The 24,141-nt window shown below is 40.1% G+C and overlaps 1 protein-coding gene across 1 annotated transcript in view; it reads right to left on the bottom strand.

Annotated features, from left to right (window-relative positions):
* LOC118080810 (contactin-4) overlaps positions 1–24,141 on the bottom strand; it is a 532,292-nt gene that overhangs the window by 35,373 nt on the left and 472,778 nt on the right. Inside the window, exon 14 of the mRNA XM_035106605.2 lies at positions 21,381–21,508. Within this exon, the coding sequence (XP_034962496.2) occupies positions 21,381–21,508 (128 nt within the window). The remainder of the gene's footprint in view (positions 1–21,380; positions 21,509–24,141) is intronic.

Genomic DNA, 24,141 nt, shown 5'->3' with positions numbered 1-24,141 from the left:
ATAGCTTCCCATTTCAGCTGGTCCCATTTCAGCTGGTCTCCTGTCCTAGGGAAAACCTCATCCTAACTCTCACAGTCTTCTAGAGGTAGTGATGTTTGTCCTTTTTTGCAGCATGCATATTATTGCTGCTAAACATTTTAACTTTAGTTCTGTGAACCCAGACAAGTGAATAAGCCAACATAACATATAATCCTTCCATTGTGTCTGTTAATTCCCCCTCTCGGTATACTTTGACTATCAGCTGACACTGCTTCTCTCAGCCCCTGGATGTCAGGAGTGAGGCAGCAATAAATCACACAGAGTAAGTGAAGTTAACTCTTTATTAGAAGAAGCAAGGTCTGCTCAGGAGTGACAGGCCTAATGAGCACAGCAACTCTTCTCGGTAGGTCTTATACCTGTGAGGCAGGTGTGAAGAGTGAAGGCCCCTGGGTCTTCCCAAACAATCTGAGACTCGGACAGCATGCCTGCCTTTGCTCCTACCACTTCATACCTCTCCTGATCCTGGGGGACCAGGGGGGAGAGGAGCTTGTCAGAGTGGGAAAGGCTTCTTCACCAGCCTGACTCATCTCTGCCTCTTGGCCTCCCTCTTGGCCTGCTTCCACTTCTGCTTCTCAACTTCTCTGTGCCACATACTCTCCCTGCTCACTAAACCCTGTTACCTCTTCAGCTTCCGACATCTCCTCCTCCCAGTCTGCTCCTGCTCCTCCCTCTGACCACTCATCATCATTCCACTGTCAATCCCTGGGCTCTGAGCCTTCTTCCCTTGGGAGTTTCCCACTGGTTTCTCCCACCCCTCCTTTGTGTCCAGCTAGTCCATGACACTCAAAATAGCAGGAGCTGCAACAGCAGAAGTTTGTAAGGCTGGTGGATTAAAGAAGGAAATGCTTACTGGCTCCCATTGGATCATACAAAGAACCCTCTGGATCAGACCACAAAGGCTTTTCTAGTTCAGCATCCTATTCCCACAGTTGCCAGCCAAATGACAAGGGAAGTCTGCAAGCAACTGCTGAAGGCAGTATGTTGAAATTCACTGGGAAATACATTGTAAGTCACTTGTGTAACAATGAGATTAATAATAATTGCCCTCTCTTTCTGCTGTTCCCCAGGAATGCCTCGCTCTAGTCCACTGTACGGTGAACTGCTTGAAAAATTGACTGCTGAGGGAGTAAGGTGAAAGGGTGCAGCCAAGGAAACAAAGAGCAGCAGTTTTCATTTTCTACTTGTGGCACATTTGAGTGTGGAGCCTCACTACTGTCCATGAGGCCAATAGGGAGGTGCCAGTCTCTGCCACAAGCCCCAACCACATATGTGGAAGAGTGACCACGTTTTCAGCTATTTGGCAGTTGTGGAGGACACGCTTAAGTCTCTGGCTGAAGTCAATGGGACATAAAAGCACTACATTTGGAGGCCTGTTCACACGACCATCAATGTCAGGATGGGCATGTGGAAAGTATTTTACGCCTGCGCATGCTTTCCAAAATGGTCCCCATTGTGAAATGGCAGTGTTTACTCTTCCCAGGAATAAAGCTTTTTCTATATAAAGCAGGCTTCACTGACCTGATGTCATTTGTATGTTTTTGACTACCCACTCCCATCAGTCACATGCAGAACTACACACAAAGTATTCTGGAACATTTCTTTGGAGGAATCTTTAGGCTGAAACTCAAATGCTTCAGGTTTCTAAAGACAGTTTGTTAGCCAGCTTGCTTTCGGAAAATAACTCATTTTCTCATTTTATCTGAAAGGACTATTTCTCCCTGCCCTCAACACTTAACAGCAGAATTAGTATTTGAGGTGTACTGAAAGGATGTTGCATAGGCATTAAAGAAATTCAAGGAAAAATGCAATATGGCCAGACATGAGGAAGTGATGGTAAATGGAGTAGTAAGGGTGAGAAGGAAGAAATGAAATTTGAGCACAATGTATTCATTTAACCAGTGCTTAATGCTATTCTCTTATCACTTGACAGTTTTGTTCGTGTGTGTCTGAGTGTGTGCGTTTTAATGGTCAGGGGCTTTACACTTGCTTCTTTTTGCTATCTTCTTGTAGTTCAATTACTTTTTCCTTCAAACATTTTGATAATGGAAGCTACGGGTAGCAGAATTGCTAAAAAGGGTTCTAAAGCATTGTAGGCATCCAGGTGGTTTGAGGGGAAAACAGCAAACACAGGTTAATTGCCAGGCAGGTGATGGTGGTGGATAGGTGGCTTGCCTACGGAACTGAAAGAAGTAGTCACTAATAAAAATGAAAATTGCACAGAAGCAGTAGCTGACAGGAGAAGCAATGACAACAAACTGGGTTGGGGTGGGGGAAGCTAAATTCTCTTCCAATGGAAGAGATTTTCAGGAAATGTTTCTAACCTCCCAGTTCCAAAAATCACTATTTTTTAAATCCAGAAAATGAAATGGAAAAACTATTCATGGAGGATATTTTCCCCAGTAGTCTTATGGAAATTTAAAGGAGCACAGCATTCTACTTCTCTTCTCGCACTACAGCCATTATATTGATATATCCCAGAGAAACTAGTTTTCCTGTCCATCTACACTATTTTGGTATAATAATTAATCCAACTTTGACTTTTCGCAATTGCTGGGTTGAGCAACATCCAGGCAGAGAATGGGCAGACATTCTGGTGGCAAATACAGCACTTAAGCCATTTGCTGTGAGCTGGAAAGGAATGATACCTTGTAGGCCAAAGCCATTTCAGCACATGAGGGGAAAACGGGTTTCTACACCATGTGGTGCAACCGGGACCAATTCAATAAATAAGAAGGGTAATTTCAGATTTAAGCATGAATGGTTGGGTGGAGAGGTTTATGTTTACCAGATGCTTCAAACAAGCAGACCAGACAAAAGGACACAGAAGGCTGAATATGGTGCCAGTGAAAATGGACAGGACACTCATTTACTCGTGGGCAAAGGAAACTTACTAGGGTAATATATATGGCTGACCACGAGATTTGGCAGCTTTTATTTGGATTGGTGGCTTTAAAATGAGTATGGTGGGGTGGTGAGTAGGAGGTGGAGATAATGATGTCATAAATGTTGGTTCTGTTTGCTAAGATTTTCATCCTCTTTTTTTCTTTACAGAAAATGGCCCTTCCTTCTTATACTGCAATAGGAAGTAAGTGCTCTTAGAATGGTTAGGTTTCGTACTTCGGTGATTAGGAGAGAGTGGGTAGCTTCAATTAAAAATAGTTTTTATGCTGATGACATACAGCTCTTCTTCTCCATAACATCTAAGCTAGAAGAGGCTCAGTATGATCGGGAACATTGTCTGGGTGTAGTGGAGGACGGCCAATAAACACATCTTGAAGCCTGGAAAGCCAGAGGCCTGGTAGGTCCCAATTCTGATCCCTCAGAGGACTCCACTTTCTACCTGTCTCCCCTGGGAGAACTGTCCATTTACTCCTACCCTCTATCTGAAGAAGTGTGCATGCACACGAAAAGCTCATACCAAAATATAAACTTAGTTGGTCTTTAAGGTGCTACTGAAGGAATTTTTTTAATTTTGCTTCAACTCAGACCAACACGGCTACCTACCTGTCTCTAATTCCTGTTACAGCTTCTGATCCACAAGAAGACCTCGACTCTTATTCCATGAATGCTCAGGTTAATCAGGAGTCTTTGGTGATGTATTCCAACAGTCTGTGTTGTTAGGGGTCAATGACTGATCTCAAAGTGGCTTGCAATTTATCAGAGACCACATATGATTTCTTTGGAATCTGATTAACCTTCTCTGCAAGATCCCCATCATTTCAGCAATGACAGCAGATTATTCCATTCTTGAAGAGATGGATATAGGCTAGCTTTAATCAATAGCCTGTAAAGGATGACACCTTGAATTCGCTGGGTTATCCATAATGCCTGCCAACAGACACTCTTTGGGCTTGTCATCATGCCAATTTAATTTAAGGCACTCCTGAAATGATGTGTGTTCTGTTTTGCTGCTAAAGACATAGTGACACAGAACAGTAAAACTGTATGCTTTGTTTTTATAGGATAATCAGGCAGCAGTGTGGTTGCTATAAAAGAGCAAATAAAAGTTTTGTCGAGTGACAAATTTTATTGTCATTTCCAGACCCCATTCCATATTATTCTTTCTGTGACATCGGAATGTGGGAAAACCTGACTCAATAAGATGGCAAGCTGTTTTATAAAGCGGCAATTAAAACAAACAGCCATTGTTGCTGTTTTTTGGAAGGGGACCCTAACACCCCCTTGTTTTCTTTTTCTTTTGCATTCATAGGCTTCCATGTGTTTAGTCTTCACTACCATCACTGTGAGCATCCTTCTCTGGCACCGCCTGATGCTGTTCCATTTTCTAATGTGCTTTCAGATTTAAATTAACCTTCATTTATTATTCAGCCATACAAAGAACACATATTTCAGTGTGCAGATTTGCTGTCTAGTGATTGAATGCCTTGTCCCTTTGCTAGGAGACAGGTGGTGTTGATTTCTGGGAGGGAGGCTCTTATATCAGGGGCTGACAGTTTTGAAAATCTGCACTACAACTTCTATATTTAATGCAGGACAGTGTGGTAATAGTATGCACCAACCTGGCATTCAAGAGAAGCACCACTAGCCTGGAGGGCTGATTGGCAAGGTAGCCCAAGTCTTACCCAGTGGAAAAGGAACCAGGAGGAACAGATTCCAACCATCGGAACTCCCTTTGCCCATCAGGCACATAACGACAATGACATGAACAAAGCGCACACACATTGCTGCTCTGTCATACAAACACAGACTCCTTGGACCAATAAAAAGCAACTCGTGCACAAAATAGAAAGTTCATGCGGTGTGTATGTGTAGTGCTCAGCAAACATAACCACAAGCAAAGGTAATAGCACAGAGGTATATCATATGCTTTGTATTTCGAAAGTCCTGGGTTCATTCTGGGTCCTGGGTTCATCTCCAGGTAGGACAGGGAATGTCTCTCACCTGAAATCACAGAGAACCACTGCCCTGTTATTTCTGAACTCAATGGGCCAATTGTCTGATTCAGTGTAAGGCCGTTTCCTATGTTTCCAACTAACCAAACAACATAGTTATTGCTTTCACAGTAGATTTTATACAGACCCTGTCTTTCACCCGGGCAACAATGTTTGGTCCTTCACCCTCTCACCTCTCACTCAAGGGGTCTTTTACCTTGTAGAATTGAACTAACCCTATCCCCAGACTCTCACTCCAGAGAAATGCTTAACCTAAACATGTGAAGAAGAGAGAGGGAGAAAAGGAGAGGGAGGGGCAACAGCCTTGCTCTTGTGGTGTCCCAGAGAGTTGATGAGGATTCTGAGAAAAGGGCAGCAGAAGGAATACTGAAAACTAGGTGAATAGGTGGAACAAGGTATTGGTAGGGGGAAGCTGTAATAGTCAAGCCAGTTGAATAGTCTGGGATAAATGGAGGTAATTTAACAAGCTACTTTTATCCCGAAGACTCATGCTGGTGCAACAGATCTATATCCAAAGAGGTGGCAGTGAACAAGGTGTTCTTTAAGACACTGCTTTGTAGAAGTGGTGAATTAGAGACTGTGAGATAAAAAAATGCAGGTAAAAGAAGACTCGGAGTAAATTAGAAAGACCTGTGCAGAAATGGTTGCCAGGGTAGAGGGCAGCGAAGTATGGGACCCTACTTGGCACTGCTACTTGGCACTGCTACTGGGGTGTACGTATGTAAAGCAAGCAGCAACTGAGTGAAACGTGTGCCTCTAGATTTCTTTTAAATTTAAGTTTCTCATCAGGGTGGCTGAATTTGGAACCTGAACATTGGATCTTTGTTCATGCTATGAGTGCCTAGTCCACTAAATCAAAGCAGATCTTAAGGTGTCTAAATATAGCAGGATTTGTGTTTAAAACTTCCACAATAATCTCCAGAAAAATAAGAGAGTCTTGAAATAATATTTACAAAATAAAGATGAAAGAGCCTATCGGCACTACCCTTTGGCAGGATAGTCAGGGGATATAATAGTTGGGCGGTATGCAACTAAATAAATGTGGAAGCAGAATGACTTCCGCTGCAACAACATGGCCTTCCTCACCTTTCCTCTCCCAGTGCTGCCCCTAGATCTGCTCCGGAGTGTTAGGGGATTCCCTAGAAAAATTTAGGAGTGCACAGGGGGAGGAGAGAAGTTGTTGCACTCAAGCAAACACTACTTGGCACTACTTTGAATACAGCACAGTTAGCTCACCACACTGCCTTAGCCTGTTTCTACAAAACTTTCCTAGGTAGTTGAATAGTTGCATAGCGTATTCATATAAATCAATAAATGTAGATATTACCTCTCTTTTGGGTGAAAGATATAAAAAATACCAATATTCAGAATATATAATAAAATGGATTTTTTAAATTAAAAAAATCACATATTCAGTACACCAATAAGCACCAATATTTTTATTCCTTTAAAACAGGACTTTCACATTGATTTCAAATAACTGCAGTTTGGACACAGAGATTCTGTTGTGTCTGTGATATTCAAAAGCATCTCTCCCTTTGAAAAAGACTGACTACACTTTGTTCTGCCTTCCTCCTCGCCCTATACTAAAATGAGTTTTGGTTATGCTCCATAAACTACTCAAACAATCCATTAAAAGAGCTCCAGAAATTAGAACAGTGAAACACCGTAAGTGACTTTAGTTATCCATCAGATATTAATCTTCTCAGCTCAGGGTCATGTTTTCCCATCTTCAGCATTTTTCACAGTATCTCCTGTTGTCCAAAATAACAGAGGCCCCAGAAACTATGACAGGGATCAAACCAAACATTTTTTAAAAAATAACTTTATACATCACTCATTATGTACAAATGTTTGGTTTGGAATTCTTCTATAATTGTCACACTAAGTAGAAAAGAGATTGGATATCTGTGTGCCTCTCAGGAGGGTTAGAATGGATCATAACCAATGAACAGTGCACTTAAGTATCTTAAGTATTATTGATATAATAATAATAATAATAATAATAATAATAATAATAATAATTTATTATTTATACCCCGCCCATCTGGCTGGGTTTCCCCAGCCACTCTGGGCGGCTTCCAACAGAAATATTAGAATACACTAATTTCTTAAAGATTAAAAGCTTCCCTAAACAGGGCTGCCTTCAGATGTCCTCTAAAAGTCTGGTGGTAGTTTTTCTCTTTGACACCTGGTGGGAGGGCGTTCCACAGGGCGGGTGTCAATACCAAGAAGGCCCTCTGCCTGGTTCCCTGTAACTTGGCTTCTTGCAGCGAGGGAACCGCCAGAAGGCCCTCGGCACTGGACCTCAGTGTTCGGGCAGAGCGATGGAGTTGGAGGCGCTCCTTCAGGTATACTGGACCGAGGCCATTTAGGGCTTTAAAAGGTCAGCACCAACACTTTGAATTGTGCTCGGAAACGTACTCAGAAATGATAAGTACCATTAACTTAAGTGCATGTAACTTCCTCAGCCATGGACAACCGAGTCCTTTTTATATGTTAGTTTGCACAAAGTAACCTACACATGTTAAAACTAAGAAACTGCTTCACAAGTGATCTAATTTGATTTTATTCAAATGTCACCAAAATAATTTTTAAGATTTTTGTATAACAAAAATACTTAACACTTTGTATGCATACATGATGAATGTAATTATCTCATTGGCTGGAAACTACAATTCCAGCCTCTTACTCAGACTTTCCTACTCTCCAATCCTATTCATATACACTATATGCAGAAATGTCAACAGAGTTCAATGGGACTTACTTCCAGGTAAGTGTGTTTAGAATGGCAACCTGCAAATTAAATCCCACTGAATGCAACAGGACATGGTTTCTGAGCAGACAAGCACAACATTGTGCTACACATCTCTTTTTGAGCAAGTACGGCTGGTTCTAGAATATCATTATCCAAAAGATAAGGAAATATTTTTTAAGTTTCATTTAAGCTAATCTTGTTGTTGTTGTTGTCGTTTAGTCGTTTAGTCGTGTCCGACTCTTCGTGACCCCATGGACCATAGCACACCAGGCACTCCTGTCTTGCACTGCCTCCCACAGTTTGGTCAAACTCATGTTCGTAGCTTCGAGAACACTGTCCAACCATCTCGTCCTCTGTCGTCCCCTTCTCCTAGTGCCCCCAATCTTTCCCAACATCAGGGTCTTTTCCAAGGATTCTTCTCTTCTCATGAGGTGGCCAAAGTATTGGAGCCTCAGCTTCATGATCTGTCCTTCTAGTAAGCACTCAGGGCTGATTTCCTTCAGAATGGATAGGTTTGATCTTCTCTCAAGAGTCTCCTCCAGCACCATAATTCAAAAGCATCAATTCTTCGCCTTGTCGTGGCGAAGGGGCTTGAATAACTCAGAGAAGCTATGAGCTATGCCATGCAGGGCCACCCAAGACGGACAGGTCATAGTGGAGAGTTTTGACTAAACGTGAGCCATCTGGAGAAGGAACTGGCAAGCCACTCCAGTATCCCTGCCAAGAACCTCCATGGACAAAGACAACAGACATATAAAAGCTAATCTACTCTTGAATTTTGGAAGACAATCTCGCCACGGTGAATTAAATGCTACCACAGTTTTCCTGCCAGCCATTACAAAAAATTAAGTATTAAGCACCACTGTTAAAGCCAATGATCATTGCACACTTTAAAATAAAAGTTATCTGTAGGGATGTCTGAAACTTGCAGGGAAAAAAAAAACCCTTTCAGTTCAGGTCTCTCATCACAAAGCAACAGATCCACATAGTAGAAAATCTGCCCTTCTCCAAAGGAAGTTAAGTAGCAGATGCTAAATTTAAATTATCAATATTTAATGCATTTCAAGCTAAAATATGCTCTTTATGAGGGCTTATTTAGTTTAGTCAAAATGTCCCAATCCAACCATAACTGCGTAGCTCATACATAAAGATAATTTGTGCTTTTTCTTGCTCTCTGCTGGCTATGCAAGATGACTCTGGAGAAATCTGTCTGTTCAAATGTTGTCCTCAAGTCTACACTCTCCTCAAGTTTTAAAAACATGTTTAATGGTGATGACTGGAAAGTGGGTTTTTTTTTTAAGTTTACCATCAGCATTATGCTATTACAGTGCTATAACACTGTTTAATTTAAGTCATATTTCATTAATATTTTAATACTTAAAAATATATATCCAGAAAAGTGTTTTGACACTATTTTAAATATTGATTTTAAAAGTAAACAGTGTAGTGAAACGGTACCCACTGTAGAAGGTATAATGCATAGGTAGGCAAACTAAGGCCCGGGGACTGGATCTGGCCCAATCACCTTCTAAATCTGGCCTGCAGATGGTCCGGGAATCAGCATGTTTTTACATGAGTAGAATGTGTCCTTTTATTTAAAATGCATCTCTGGGTTATTTGTGGGGCATTGGAATTCGTTCACTCCCCCCCCCAAAAAATATAGTCTGACCCCCAACAAGGTCTGAGGGACAGTGGACTGGCTCCCTGCTGGAAAAGTCTGCTGACCCCCTGATATAATGTGTGTGTGTGCAGAACTTCAAATGGCCTCTCAGTGAGTGGCAACTAGAATCACTGGAGTATTATGTAATAGGTTTAGTAGTCGCACCCAAGTGATGTTCACAATTACACTCCTCTATCTTCTGCTATATAACAGAATGGTTGCTACTCACTTCTATGAAAGGAAAAGTGCTGCAGTTAAGAATAATACTGTGGTTTAGGTCCAGGGGTAAGCAACCTTTTTCAGCAGGGGGCCGGTCCACTGTTCCTCAGACCTTGTGGGAGGCCAGACTATATTTGGGGGGGAGGGTAATGAACAAATTCCTATGCCCCACAAATAACCCAGAAATGTATTTTAAATAAAAGGACACATTCTACTCATGTAAAAACACGCTGACTCCCAGAGCGTTTGCGGGCCGGATTTACAAGGCGATTGGGCAGGATCTGGCCCCCGGGCCTTAGTTTGCCTACTTTGATTTAGGGTCTCCTCTATCCTTGACATTTTATTGGCTTACACACTAAAGGTCATAAAAGGCACACATTTTGTTAGCATTCAAGGATGATTAAAGATGTATAAGAAATGTATAGAACCTCTTCCTCCTCAAGGCTCAATGTAATTTAATAAAGAATAATAAGAATACACATTTGGTTGCTCCAAATGGACTTCCTGTGTCCTGCTCTGCCCTTGCTATCCATAGCATAGTCTTATATACAGTGGTACCTCAGTTTACGGACGGAATTTGTTCTGGGGAGCCGGTCTCTCCCTGAGCAGTCCGTAAATGGAGTGCTGCTTCTGCGCATGCGTGCGCCGCACAAATCGCTTCTGTGCATGCACGCACCGCGCAGATCGCTTCTGTGCATCCGCATGCCGCGGAACCCAGATGTAAGCACTTCCGGGTCCATGGCATTCGCAAACCGATTGCAAACCGCAGCAATCGTAAACCAAGATACCACTGTATCATGCATTTATTCACTCTCCTCTCCTAACGTGAAAAGAGACTGGGAAATACGCTACACACTGTAGGGAGAAGGTAATGGGAATATTGTTCCGGGAACCTCCCCAGGTTTGCCATAAAGTATAACTTGGCGCTAGCAATAGCTTAAATGCATAGGCAAGGACTACCGTTCACCACAATTTTTATTCCGTTATTTCAGATCCTGGCATATGGTGACAAAAGAAACAAAGCAACTAAAAGTATACTGGAAACCTCATTATGAAAACCTGCAAATGAGGATGCAGGTTTACTGATTTGATTTACCATCTTTTCAGTCAGCCTGCATTGGTACCAGCAGGTAAATCTTTTTGCTTGTATCTAGACTTCTGTCCACAAAAAGCTTTTGAAGGGGGAGTGACTTTTGCCTCTTTCGCTTCCATGTGAAGCTTCCAGTGCCACTTATACACTGTTCAAGACGGCTTTCCAACCCTCCAGATAAGCTTTTGGGAGAGGGATGTAGGAAGAATTGGCAAATGTTGCCTCTACTCTTCTCCTGGCAGGAATGAATCCAGATGCAAGCTGCTGCATATCTACATGATTAAATAATTTGTGATAAAGAGGCTTGGCAGAAAACATTAGCTGTCCTCTGAGAAGGTTGTTCCATTGCCTCAGTACACCCTGGTGTTGTCTCCCCAGGTGCAAGGACAAATTAATTTTAATTCTAATCTTAATTCAGAGAATAGTTTGTCAGCAGCCTGAACAACACTATCCTTTGCTTATATAATTTTCATGCATCTGCCATATTAACAAGTTTAGGCATCTTGGAAGCCAGAATGTACAACATCTTACGAGATGACCATAATGGGGGATGAGGAATGTTCCGTTATGATTCACGGCTTTAAAATGAGTTGTATGAAAATTTGAACATTCCACTTTTCTTGGAAGCGTTTCTAAAACACTTTTCAAATGGTAAGTGGACAATTAGGCTTCATTGATTTTTACTGCAAACCAAATTATCCATGTTGTTAAACAGCTTGAAGCTACAAAGAAATACACCAGATGGAGTGGAAAAGAAGGAGAAATCAAACCATTTAACATAGAGAGGTCCGCAGAGTTATTTCTTGTCGGGAGAGAAAATTACTATCGTCATTTTCAGCACAGACTGCTGTTCACAGGGAGATTTTGCCTTCTGGCTGGCTAGCAGTAGCGTTTCCACTGGTGCCCTGCAACCAAAGTGTTCCTCTAAAAGCAACAGCTGCCCCTGTGTTTTATAATTAGGATGCAACTATTAGAAGTGCTAGTTAAAAGTTCCCTTAGAGAGATGACTTTATAACAGTGATAGAATAAGGCCATGGTCCTCAAGCTTCTTTGATGCTGCCTGGAAAGATGCTGGCTCACTGTGCTTGGCTACAGGGTGAGATAAGATCTTTGGAACAACAGCATGAGGTCAGACTGAGCATCCCCTCTCATATGGAACATATCACATTTGGCAAATCTTATTTAAATCTAGGTTCAAATCCAAGTACTGGGAGCTTGGGCTGTATAAAAACAAAAAAAGCATGCAACTTCCAAGTAGTATTAGTGCTCTGCCTTCTAACTCTTTCAAACCACCTAGAGCCCAATATTCATGCACTTGTTAAAGCCATCAGGGCCATTCATTTCATTATACAATATAAAAAGTATGGTGAATTTTTCACTTGTTTTACTTCCTTTTTTACATTCTATGATTCCTAGTGGTGATTAATATAGACTCATTATGTATTTATATTTCTTGACTTTGTTTCATTTACATTTCTAAGAGCTTGAGTTTTGGTCAACGACATCCTCCTCCTTTAAATTTATATCCCACCTTTCCTCTCAAAGGAGTCCATGGTGGCAAACAACAAGTAACAGAATAATAAAAACATATTGACAGCAAATTCAGCAGAGAAATGGGAAATATCTCAACTTAAAAGGCTTGTGGAAGGTCTTCAACAGGTGACAAAAATATATGAAATCTGTTTAATATTCAAGGGGAGGGAATTCCAAAGGGTGGGTGCCACAACTCTAGAAACTTGGTTCCCAAATGGATAGTATCTGCAAAAGGCCCTCTCCTGCACAGCACAGTGATAAAAGGGGTGAGAAAAATCTTTCAAATATCCTGCTCCCAAGCTCCAGATATTGTTAGGCTCCAACTTCCATCATTCTCAGCCAGAATGGCTAATGGTCAGGGATAATATCCATCAATATCTGGAGGGTACCACTTACATCAGAAACAGAGCTTCTTTCACTATTGGACTTAAGAACATACTGTCTTTTATAGCTCTCAGGTACCCAATCAGTATGTGAGGCTTCATTCTCAATCTTGTTTTCCGGGAAACATATTATCAGGAGTCCAAAGATGCTCTGAGCTGCTATCATGCAGCTAGTTAAATTAAATTGGGATCCAACTAACAAGCCCAGCTAGCAGAAGGCTGCACAAAGATGTCTGCTGCTGAAACAGCACTTTCCACCCCCCACCCCCACTTTCCCCGGCCTGTCCTCTGAAATTGGCTTTGGGGTGGGGTTTAAGAGATTCCCTCCTCCAAAACAGCATGCACTGAGGTGAGGGCGGATTGTTCCCTCTGGAAAGCTGAAAGGCTTGTGCTGATGATTGCCACAGTGCTATGTTGAATTCCTTGCAGTGAGAGCCAGCATGATGTAGTGGTTAAGAGCGATAGAATCGTAATCTGGTGAACCGGGTTCATGTCTCCGCTCCTCTACATGCAGCTGCTGGGTGACCTTGGGCTAGTCTCACTTCTCTGAAGTCTCTCAGTCTCACTCACCTCGCAGAGTGTTTCTTGTGGGGGAGGAAGGGAAAGGAGATTGTTAGCCGCTTTGAGACTCCTCAGGGTAGTGATAAAGCGGGATATCAAATCCAAACTCTTCTTCTTTGCTGATTTTATACCATTATATCACCTCTGTGTGCAATTGTTGCCTTCCCATTTTCCTCCGTTCATTCTTTCTCCGAGTAATATTCTTTATATTTTGACATTTGGTTTCATTAAAAAAGTGAATTCTATCTAATTTCTCTCTAGGATCTTCCTGTGTGCACAATTAAACTACACCCGTAGGATTGTAAGCGTACTTCACAAAGCTGTGAACAATGCAGTGTGTATTCCTGAGAAGAATAAAAAGAGTAACCTTTCAAAGGTTTAATTCCTAAAGTTCATGCAATTTCCCCTTACTGCTAAACAAACATGTTAAAAATAGTGGAAACAACACCTCAAAATCATTTAAAAGCTGAAGTGATTCAGCAAACGCACTGGCGTGCTGAAAAACCTTCGCTCTTTCAACCAAATAATTTAGTTGCAGCTGTTTTGTGGAACTTTCCTGTAATAGGGAAATACCAGACAAATGATAAGTAAAAGGTAAAGGTAAAGGGACCCCTGACCATTAGGTCCAGTCGTGACCGACTCTGGGGTTGCACGCTCATCTCGCATTATTGGCCGAGGGAGCCGACGTATAGCTTCCAGGTCATGTGGCCAGCATGACAAAGCCGCTTCTGGCAAACCAGAGCAGCACACGGAAATGCCGTTTACCTTCCCGCTGTAGCAGTTCCTATTTATCTACTTGCATTTTGACGTGCTTTCGAACTGCTAGGTTGGCAGGAGCTGGGACCAAGCAACGGGAGCTCACCCCCTCACAGGGATTCGAACCGCCGACCTTCTGATCAGCAAGCCCTAGGCTCAGTGGTTTAACCCACAGCGCTACTTGGGTCCCTACGTAAGTACCTGTATGGAAATACAGCTATAAATATGGATTATGTAGCATGATGGGTGGATACCAGAACCTACTTTCCCATCCTGATCCCCCCTGGGTTTGCCTCATCTCTTTCCCACTGTTTCCAGGAAATCTTGTCTGAATCTGCTGCCTCATCTGCCATAGCTCAGTGGTAGAGAATCTGCTGTTGATGTAAAACATCCCAGGTTCAATTCCCAAGAGCTCAGAGTAAATCTGGGAATGCCACTCTGTCTGAAATTCTAGAGAGCCTCTGCCAGTCAGTGTAGACAATGCCATGTTGATGGAGGAATAATGCTCAATATAAGGTAGCTTTCTACATCAGGCTTAACACTTTCTGGGCTCACTAGAGTCACCTGAAGGGATGCTGTTGGAAAGAGGATGCTGACCTAGAGGGAACTTTGGCTATCCCAGCGGAACAGTTATGTTCTAACCCTTGTTTCCTTATTTTCTTTGCAACTTGAATGACTGCCTAAATGGAGGGAAAGAATAAGCTGCAAATCGTTTTAAACTTCTGAGCCTTTATATATAAACATACATTATATATATGGGAGGTCATAAGAGAAGAGCCTTCAGATGCTACAAAAACCATTAGCTCTGGTCCCTGCAAGAAAAATACTAATAAATAAAAACATGAAATGCACACAATAAAACACTTGTCTCTTCCTGTGCTTTGTGAGATCTGACCTAGTGAAACAAATATTTAGGAACATCACATGGTCCTGTCTTTCTTTACTTATTTACGTGAACAATAACATCATTTAAAGCCACTTAACTGACAAGAATGGTAAACAGCAAGGGAAATAAAATGTCTTGAAAGTAAAAATTTTATAGAGTATTTCAGTTTCTCATTTAGTCAGTTTTCTAAAGGTAAGATAACTGAAGATGTTCAGAGCCAGTAGATCCATTTTAATTTCAAAGTGTGTGTATATATACACACACTTTAATAAAGCTAGAGATAAGCTGTGGAATGTCCAAGAATTGTAGGTCAGAGATCTATGCTTTTTAATATCTAGCTGCTCTTCAGTAAGCCTTTCATCACGTTAATGACTAAGTCATACTGATTGTAAAGCAGTTGTAATGAGGCAATTAGTAAGGCAAATGACAACCATGGAGAATGAAATGAACAAGGCTCTCAACACAAACCAGATGGATATCTTCAATATATTTCTTGTTATCAGCTTGTGGTTTTATGCTAAATTGCATTGAATCAGTACTCAAGAAAACCATTTGAATTGGTTAATAAAGAACAACAACAGGAAACAAAATGATGTCTGTTCCAAACTTAAAATTGTGGGGAAAGCACTACCAAAATAGACCTGGAGGTGGGACCATGCCCCCGAGTAGCCATCTAATTGGCTAAAGAGGTTGTCAAGAAAGGTCCTCCTGGAGCAGGACCTATTGGAAAGTGGGTTACCATGTCCAGGAATCTTAGAAAATAAGACCAGGTAGTGAAAGGACATAAATGCTGTAATGATAATTGATATTGCTTTGAAGTTGGAAGCTTTGCTGTGTAGATGGAAATAAGTTGCTACTACTTTTTTTTTAAATAAGGTCTGTCTCATATAATATATTCAGGTCTATATAAATTAGTCTTCTTGTTCCTATCTGCCACTGTATTTATGGCTTTCTAAAGGACAACTTAGCATGCATTTGACAGCATACAGCCAATAATTCTTACATTATTTTTCATGTAACCATGCAATACTAAGGGATTTTTATTTTTGGTAGTGGAAGAAACTGAACGCTATGCCTGAGGTAATGTAAAAAAAATGGGAAATGACGGACAAATTAATTTTTAAATGCTGCAGGTAAACACAGTTTCTGTTCTACACACCACTTCACAATGTTTGCTTGTTTGCCCCTTCTCCTGTCTACTTTTATAGATAGGGAGATACATTCATGGTTATCATCAGAATCTTATTCAAAACATTATCATTCAGATTAAGCAGCAATTCCAAAATGTGATCAGATTTATCTGGAACAGTAGTGAATGTCACAGTTTCTGATGGGATCCTATTTAAAGCAACCGAAAGGTACCTTTAATTTTTGCTTGTTGCTTGGTCGTGACTTGTTATAAACTTCATTGTATGTAGAGTAAGATATGATATACCCATAACGTCTGTGGACATCTTGCAACAAAAGTTAAAATAAACCACTGGACTTGAAAAGCTCACATTCTTAAAGGAAGAACATTTAAAGTTGGAAGAAAAAAGTCTTCTGATGCATGACCTTACACTGTATTTTAATTAATGAGGTATGAGGAGATTCAAAAGAAATATATTTTTATGGTCATAGAAACCTTCATATGATAAATTAGTCTTTGTGTAGGCCACAGACCTGAATTATTAATTAATTAATTAATTAATACAAATTAAATTTGTATACCGCCCTATACATGTAGACCTCAGGGCGACCCACAACATGAAAATTACAATATAAAACACACAAAATACATAATAAAAAACCCACCCAATAACCCACAGCACATTTAAAAAAGTGGAACCCAGTTATCATTCTATGGTTCCAGCCAAGCTAATATACATCTCACTCAACATGCAGACCTATCCATGTAAAATAGGGTACTTTCACAGTTCATTTAGAGTTCACAACAGTTTTCTGCATTTTATATCTTTCATTAGGGAACAGATATTAGCACTGTGATTCTCAAGTTGCAGTTAATATCCATGCCTCAGCCCTACGGGTATCTTCATGCACACATGTAGCTCCCATTAATACTAATGGGATTGACTCATAACGGAGCACTAGGGAAAATAAAAGTACTTTTTAATGTCCCCTGACCTTATCACGAAGTGAAGGAATTCTTAAGCCACGTGAACTAACCATGAAGCGAAGTTGATATCAACTAAGGCAATTGGCACGCTCCTACAGAAGCGGAGACGAAGTCTGGGGTTGTGTACGTACTACCAGCTTAAAATGCTGTGTTTCCATTTGCACATCGATGTACACACCAGTATGGTTTAATGTGTTTCCAAGTCGCTGCTGTCCATCCACACTAGTGGGCAGAGAGGGGGCGTGGATATCTTCATATGGTTTACATGTTCAGATCCGATCAACGCTGGTTTTGAAGGAAACCCGTCCAAATGCAGTGTTTCTCATAACGCTCTAGGATAGGCGTGGTTGTTGCTAATGTTGTGTGTACATGGCTCCACAAACAAAATGGTGAGAGAGCACTGGTTGCACAGAAAATGGGACACAGCCTGAGATCAGCCAGACACTGAAATGTCAGTTTAGGAGGCCCTAATATGGCAAAACGTGCAAAACTTGTGAACGACAGGCTAATGTGCATAGTCTATGATGCTTATACGAAGACCAAAGAAGAGGTCCCACCACCAGCAGTAATGGATTTGCTGTTGTGAATTTTATAGGATACATCAGAAGGTCCTAGGTAATAAAGAAGGCTACAAAACAGCTAATACATTACAATGAAGGCCTGTTTGCTACAGTTTTGACTTGGTGTGTGCCCTGGAAAATGCTATAAATATAAATAAACTTTACAGTACTAGAAGTGAAATAAATCCTTTCTAATCAATCTTCAAAAGGGAACACATATGGGCAATATATGCTTTCTTTTATCAGATTTCCTAACTCCAACCTTGCTTCCTTCACTCTCACAGTTGATAAAAACTGTCATTTAAATACATGCCACTCAAGAAGACTTTGAACAAATATTGGCTAGGAAAGGCTGAAAACTGGCCATCTATCTCTGCTGGTGTTTGGCAGAATTAAATTGACAGGGTTAGAATGCTGTGATTGATTACAAAGCAATAAATCTATCTCTTTTGATCTATTTTCCAATAGAGGATTTTCCCGCTACAAATGAGAGAGAGATGAAAAGTGTTTATCAATGTTATAATCTATGTGTCTGTTGTGTAAAGTAATTCATCAGACACAAGACTACTCATAAAAAGTGCATAATTTAATTTAAAACATTTGTCATTGTCAGCACATCTAACAAATTACAACACCAAATGTTATTGCTGTCATTTTATTATTATGTTTAATTTGGTGATAGAGAATTTCTGGGCATACATTTCAGAGCCTTGAGATACATTTTTAAAAATGATCAGTGGCTAACTGTATTCAATCATGCGCTGATTATATCTTGGGGAAAATATGACTGGTGTTGCAAGGGCAACAAGAATAAGCTACTACAGTGGAACCTCGGTTTATGAACACCTCGGTTTATGAATTTTCGGTTTATGAACGCCGCGGACCCATCTGGAACGGATTAATTCATTTTCCATTACTTTCAATGGGAAAGTTTGCTTCAGTTTATGAACGCTTCAGTTTATGAACAGACTTCCGGAACCAATTACACCCATGCTTCAGTTTATGAACGCTTCAGTTTAAGTACTCCGCGGACCCGTCTGGAACGGATTAATTCACTTTCCATTACTTTCAATGGGAAAGTTTGCTTCAGTTTATGAACGCTTCAGTTTATGAACAGACTTCCGGAACCAATTGTGTTCATAAACCGAGGTACCACTGTAATTTTCTCTGAACATGACAAATCTTACTGATGCACTTAAAAATGATTTTAATACCATTTCATTCACTGAGACGACAAGGAAATATATCTACCGCTGGGATAGGAAAGTCAGAGAGCCAATATTGTTCTTCAGGCTCAAACCACACCAACTATTAATTGTATGGCTAGCAATTATTGTGCTGCATTTGTATTTGCATTTTTTTATTTCTGTGAGCCATACAGAAAACATAGGTTATCAATTGTCTGTCCTATAATAAACAATGATGATTTAAAACAGGCATAGGCAAACTCACCCCTTCAGATGCTTTTGGCCTACAACTCCCATCATCCCTAGCTAGCAGGACCAGTGGTCAGGGATGATGGGAATTGTAGTCACAAAACATCTGGATGGCCGAGTTTGCCTATGCCTGAAAATAGCCATGTCAGGTTTCAAAAAATCAATTCTCGGCAACGTGTGTGGTTTTTCATTGGGCTTCACATTGCTGACCACGCAATTAATGTAATGTGTAGTCCCAAATCCTAACTTGTGCTCAAAGTTTTGCTCACAGGTTCGCGACTTGTATTTCACTAATGTTTTTAGTCCATTTTTTTTTTAAAAAAAATAATTTTTATTAAGGGTTTTCTTGGTTTACAAGGATATGTGCAATGTCTCTCTTAGCATTTTTACATACCAGTTTCATTTGTTGAGACATTGGAGAGGAGGGGGGAAGGAAAGTAGATGGGGGAGGGTGGGGTGGGGTGACAATGTTTCTATTTTGCTTAATAGGTGTGTGAGGGGGGTTCTGTCAGCGTCGCTCGTGTAGGTTCTCTACTGTTCACTTGTTTTCTTTTGATGGTGACTAGTCCATTTTTCAAGGTTGATCTAATGATCAGTGGAGGTGGGGGGAAATATTATGCAGCACTTTTGCCTACCAAGGTCACCACCCTAAACCAGTTCAGCTGTGCATAGGATTGTGGCATGGAGCTTGCTACAAACAATTATTTCTTATCCAGAAGTGATCTGTCTCTTAATACTGTAACGGCATGATCTGCAGCTTGATAAATGATAAAGGAATCAGTGTAATGATAGAGGGGGAACTGGGGGGAGAAGCTAGTAGTTCTATTAAACAATGACAACAAATGAATTTGTAAAATGGATAGAACTGCATGCAGCTCTTTGTTAGCCACTCTCATAAAGCAAACTTTACACTTTTGTCTACAGATGAAACTTGGAAAATTAGAATATCGTTGAAAAGTGCATTTATTTCAGAAATGCAACTTAAAAGGTGAAACCAATATATGAGATAGATGCATGACATGCAAAGCAAGATACGTCAAGCCTTTATTTGTTGTAATTGTCATTATTTGTCGTTAGGCCGGTCAATCATAAATGGAATGTAATTAATGAAATGTAATAACGATGTTTATTTTTGTATTATTGTAACTATTTGTTTTATTACTGTGGAATTTCCAAAAGCAAGCATTTGTAAAAATAAAAATAAAAATAAAAAATTACTGAAATAAATGCACTTTTCAACAATATTCTAATTTTCCGAGTTTCACCTGCATAAAATGCTAAATAAGCACATATGTGGCTAGATGTGCCCAGAAGCTGAAGGCACAAGATGGAGTATGTTTGCTGAATCTAAGCCAGACTGAGGCTGAGCACCAACACTTAGTCCTCTTTCGCTGTTTCTTAACACATCAAAGCAACAGTCTATACTTCCAGATGACTTCTTTATTGAACATTCAGTAACGTATACCCACCCCTCTCTAAAATCAAACCGATCCATATTCAACCAACATATGAATGAAAACAGGAAAAGACCTATCAAGCTTAAACCTCGCTATCCAACCAAGAGAATGGACACGGTTATTCAGTAATATACCAAAAATATTAATGAGCACCAGCCTTAAAGAAAACATTTTCATGTTTATCAATGGTATATCACTGCCCAGACTGTGCTGAATATACAAGAATGATATGGTTTGCTGGAGATGCATTAAAATTAAAGCCTGATTTTCTTCACATTTTGGGGGGAAGTGTGTCAAAATAAACTATTTAGGAAACACTACGCTCAACATAATCTAAGAAAATACCAGGTATTTTATCCAAGGCTCTACCCTGTATCTTAAAGCCAGAAGGAAGGAACACAGACCTACACTTGGTCACAACTTTCTTGACCAGTGCAATAATCCATATAGCTTGGATTCATGCTAAAATTGGTTGTTCTCTAAGACTTATCTGCCAATGAAGAACTGTTAGTCAAAATACATCTGGCTGCAGATATTGGCTTTGGACAATGTTTGTTTCATGCAGTGCCATGTCACTTCATTTAACTGATTTGTATATCATCATCATCATCATTAATTTTATTTCTATACTGCCCTATCACCAAAGGTCATATGGAATCAGTTTGTTGATGAATATTTTGGCTATTGGGCTATGTTATTGTTTTTGTTGTTTTAAAGCTGGTTTATATATGCAAAAGATGCATATTTATTTCAGAGGTTACCTTGACTTTTTATTTTATCTGTGTAGTGTTGGTCAATGAACATATTCTCCTATTTGTTCTTGATTACTCAGTAGCAAGTTCCAATGAGTTCAATGAGGTTTTCTCCCAGAGAAGTAGCCTTAGATTCCGGCCTAAATTGCCCTTTTTTCAGCAACAGATGCTTCATTTTAAAAAATTCATAAGATCTAAAATAGAAGAGATCTGCCCCATTAGAACTGAGGAATCAGAAATGTGTGGGGAGTAAAGTGTTACCTTTTACCACCAGGTTTCCAGTGCTGCTGGCTTCCCCAAAATGATTTGTTGCTATACACGTGTAGCTTCCTGCATCAGCTTTAGTAACATTGGTAATCTTCAGAGTTCCATCTTCCAAAATAGTGTGTCTGAAAAACAACGGAGAGATGCAGGTTAGAAGAGGAAGAGGAAGAGGAAGAGGAGGAGGAGGAAGAAGAAGAAGAAGAAGAAGAAGAAGAAGAAGAAGAAGAGAGGTATTGCAACACTCAACGTTTATTATTTACATTTCAGGGAGTTGGACTGGATAACTGTTGGGTTCCTTCCAACTCTATGATTCTATGAATACAAACACCTGAGAAACCACTTCAAATTACAGTAGAAGTTGACTTGAGAGACTATTAAGGAGGCAAAAACACATCAATCCAACAGAGACAAATTCCATGAGTTCTCAGTGTCCCTGGGCTTAATACTGAGTGGTGCCCAGGGCCTGGTGGAAGAAGTGTTGCCAAGACAATTGGGAGCAGTGACCATATCACTATTAAACAGAGATTTACATGTAAATGGCCAACGGCCAAGAAAACTCCAACATAGTCACATTTCACTTCAAAAGACCCCAAATGAGGGGATTGGTAAAAAGGAAGCTGAATGGCAAAGCCAAGAACGCCAGAACGCTCTGAAATGCTTGGGATTTGTTTGAAAACACCATTATTATAAGTTCATCTGGAGTGTATAGCGCATATCAGGAAGGCCAGGAACATGGGCAACCAGCAGAGTCAAGGAAGCTTTGGAAAGAGATAGTGGTGGTGGGGAAAATGAAGGAGAGAGAACGCCCCTCACCTCCTTCAAACCTCCAACTTCTAGAGGGAAATTGAGGGCATGCTTCTGCCCTACCAGCAGAGATGTAAGGGGGATGGGGGGCTGAGCAATACAAGCAGGGGCAAAAGCCCCTAGTTCATACACACACAGAGAGAGACTGCTTAAATTAGAATAAGTTTCTTTTGTTTTATAGAGTTCACTTGCCTGAAGAGAACAATGACCAAGGACTGTTGCTGCACAATCTCAATTATTCTCAACCACAGAGTTCTACAAGCTCCACTGACATGCACAATCACAGCTACGAGTGCTTTGTACATAACACATCAGTATAGTAATTGAAGAATGAACTTCATGAACATAAATGGCACTCTCTTACATGTAGTGAGATGAATCAATATGTAAATGATTTGTTGATAAAAAGTGGCATACAAATACTTGAAATAAATAAGGAACTAAACACTATCCATACTTCAGCATTTTGATGACATCTGTCAAAAACTAATAATCTTGTTTTACCAAGCTTTTTATTTTAAATACTTCCTGGCTTGTCTTTTTCTCCAGCACCCAAACGTCCTTGCATTTTCTGCAATTTTCACTTTATAGTGTAATGTTAGGCTGCTGATCACTTGAAAGGATTTGAGGATTTCCAATTCCAAGGAAGTGATGCTGGTAATTCTGGTATCAGCTCTCTGAGCCTCAAGGGGTTAGCATTACTTTACAGAATACAAATCTGTGCTGCTTGCATCTGTGAACTTGAGGTGTGAAGCTAGCTCTCTATAGCGAGTGGATGTCAGGAGGTATCTTGTGGCAGATATTAAAACTGTGAACAGGCAACCAAATCGTTTCATGAATCTGTGCAACCAAATTCTAGAACCACCATTCCTTTCAGTAATCTTCTTCATTTCATCCAAAAGATTTGCAATAAAACTGACAAATACCTGCTTAAGACAGCTGCAAGAGTTTTTGTTAAAATAAATACACCAGAGCCTTAATTTTCCTCTTTGAACTGTGACTCACTGATGAAAGGGATTCAGGGCGACTAATCTAACCATTCGTTTCTGCTGAAGATGCCTTTTCTCTTTTTCTTTTTTAAGCCTTACTTATATTTTGAAGCTGTTGGGGCAGATGTTAACATAAGTAATTATTCTAGCACTTTGAAATTTGTTTAAAGGGTGCTCAGGAAATAGGAATGACTTGCACTGGTTTGTGTTGCCTCAAAAATTTCCTTTGTAAATATTAAAACAGGGGGAAAGGCCCTTTGAGGCTACTGAATTGCTAATTGGGTTGAAAGACAATGTCCCTTGATCAGCCATGCCAAGTGGCTTTATGGGAAACAATTTGTTTGAAGGTGAGAAGTTCAAACAAATTAAGCATTTTTCCATCTTACAGAGAATTGAATATCTTTCAGATGACAGATTACATAAGCAATTTCAGTGGGTCAGAGTTTGCTCGATAATCCCAAACTGGTCCTACTGGATGAACGGGGGTCGCTGAGCAAAAGTATGCTACAAGATTTATCCAAAGATGGTACAATACTATGCTGGTTTAAATAAAAATAAAAATAGGGCTGTCACCAGATGAAGGAAGTGTTCAACTATAACCCTATGCACATTTACCTCTGAGCAGATGTGCACAGAATACATTGTTAGTCAACTGGTAATATGAACCAGCTAATTGAGCAGTTCAATAAAATAACAGTGTAGATGAAAATCACATACTTTGCTTTTAGACTATATAAGTCTATGTTACAGCTTAGCTTGCATGTACGGTACCAACTTGGAAAATCAATTGCTTCTTAAAAGAGATGATCGTTCTAAAACTGCATTTAACACCTATGTTTTTGTAAATACCCGATTAATGTGTGGAACCCTTCCAGTCATCAGAAAGTGTTTATTAATTTAAATACTTAACAAATTATATATATATATATATATATATATATATATATATATATATATATATATAT

The sequence above is a fragment of the Zootoca vivipara genome, chromosome 2 (assembly GCF_963506605.1).
Source record: "Zootoca vivipara chromosome 2, rZooViv1.1, whole genome shotgun sequence".
Classification (NCBI taxonomy): Eukaryota; Metazoa; Chordata; class Lepidosauria; order Squamata; family Lacertidae; genus Zootoca; species Zootoca vivipara.
The sequence above is the reverse complement of the archived record's forward strand: the minus strand, read 5'-3'. Positions and strand labels throughout refer to the sequence as shown.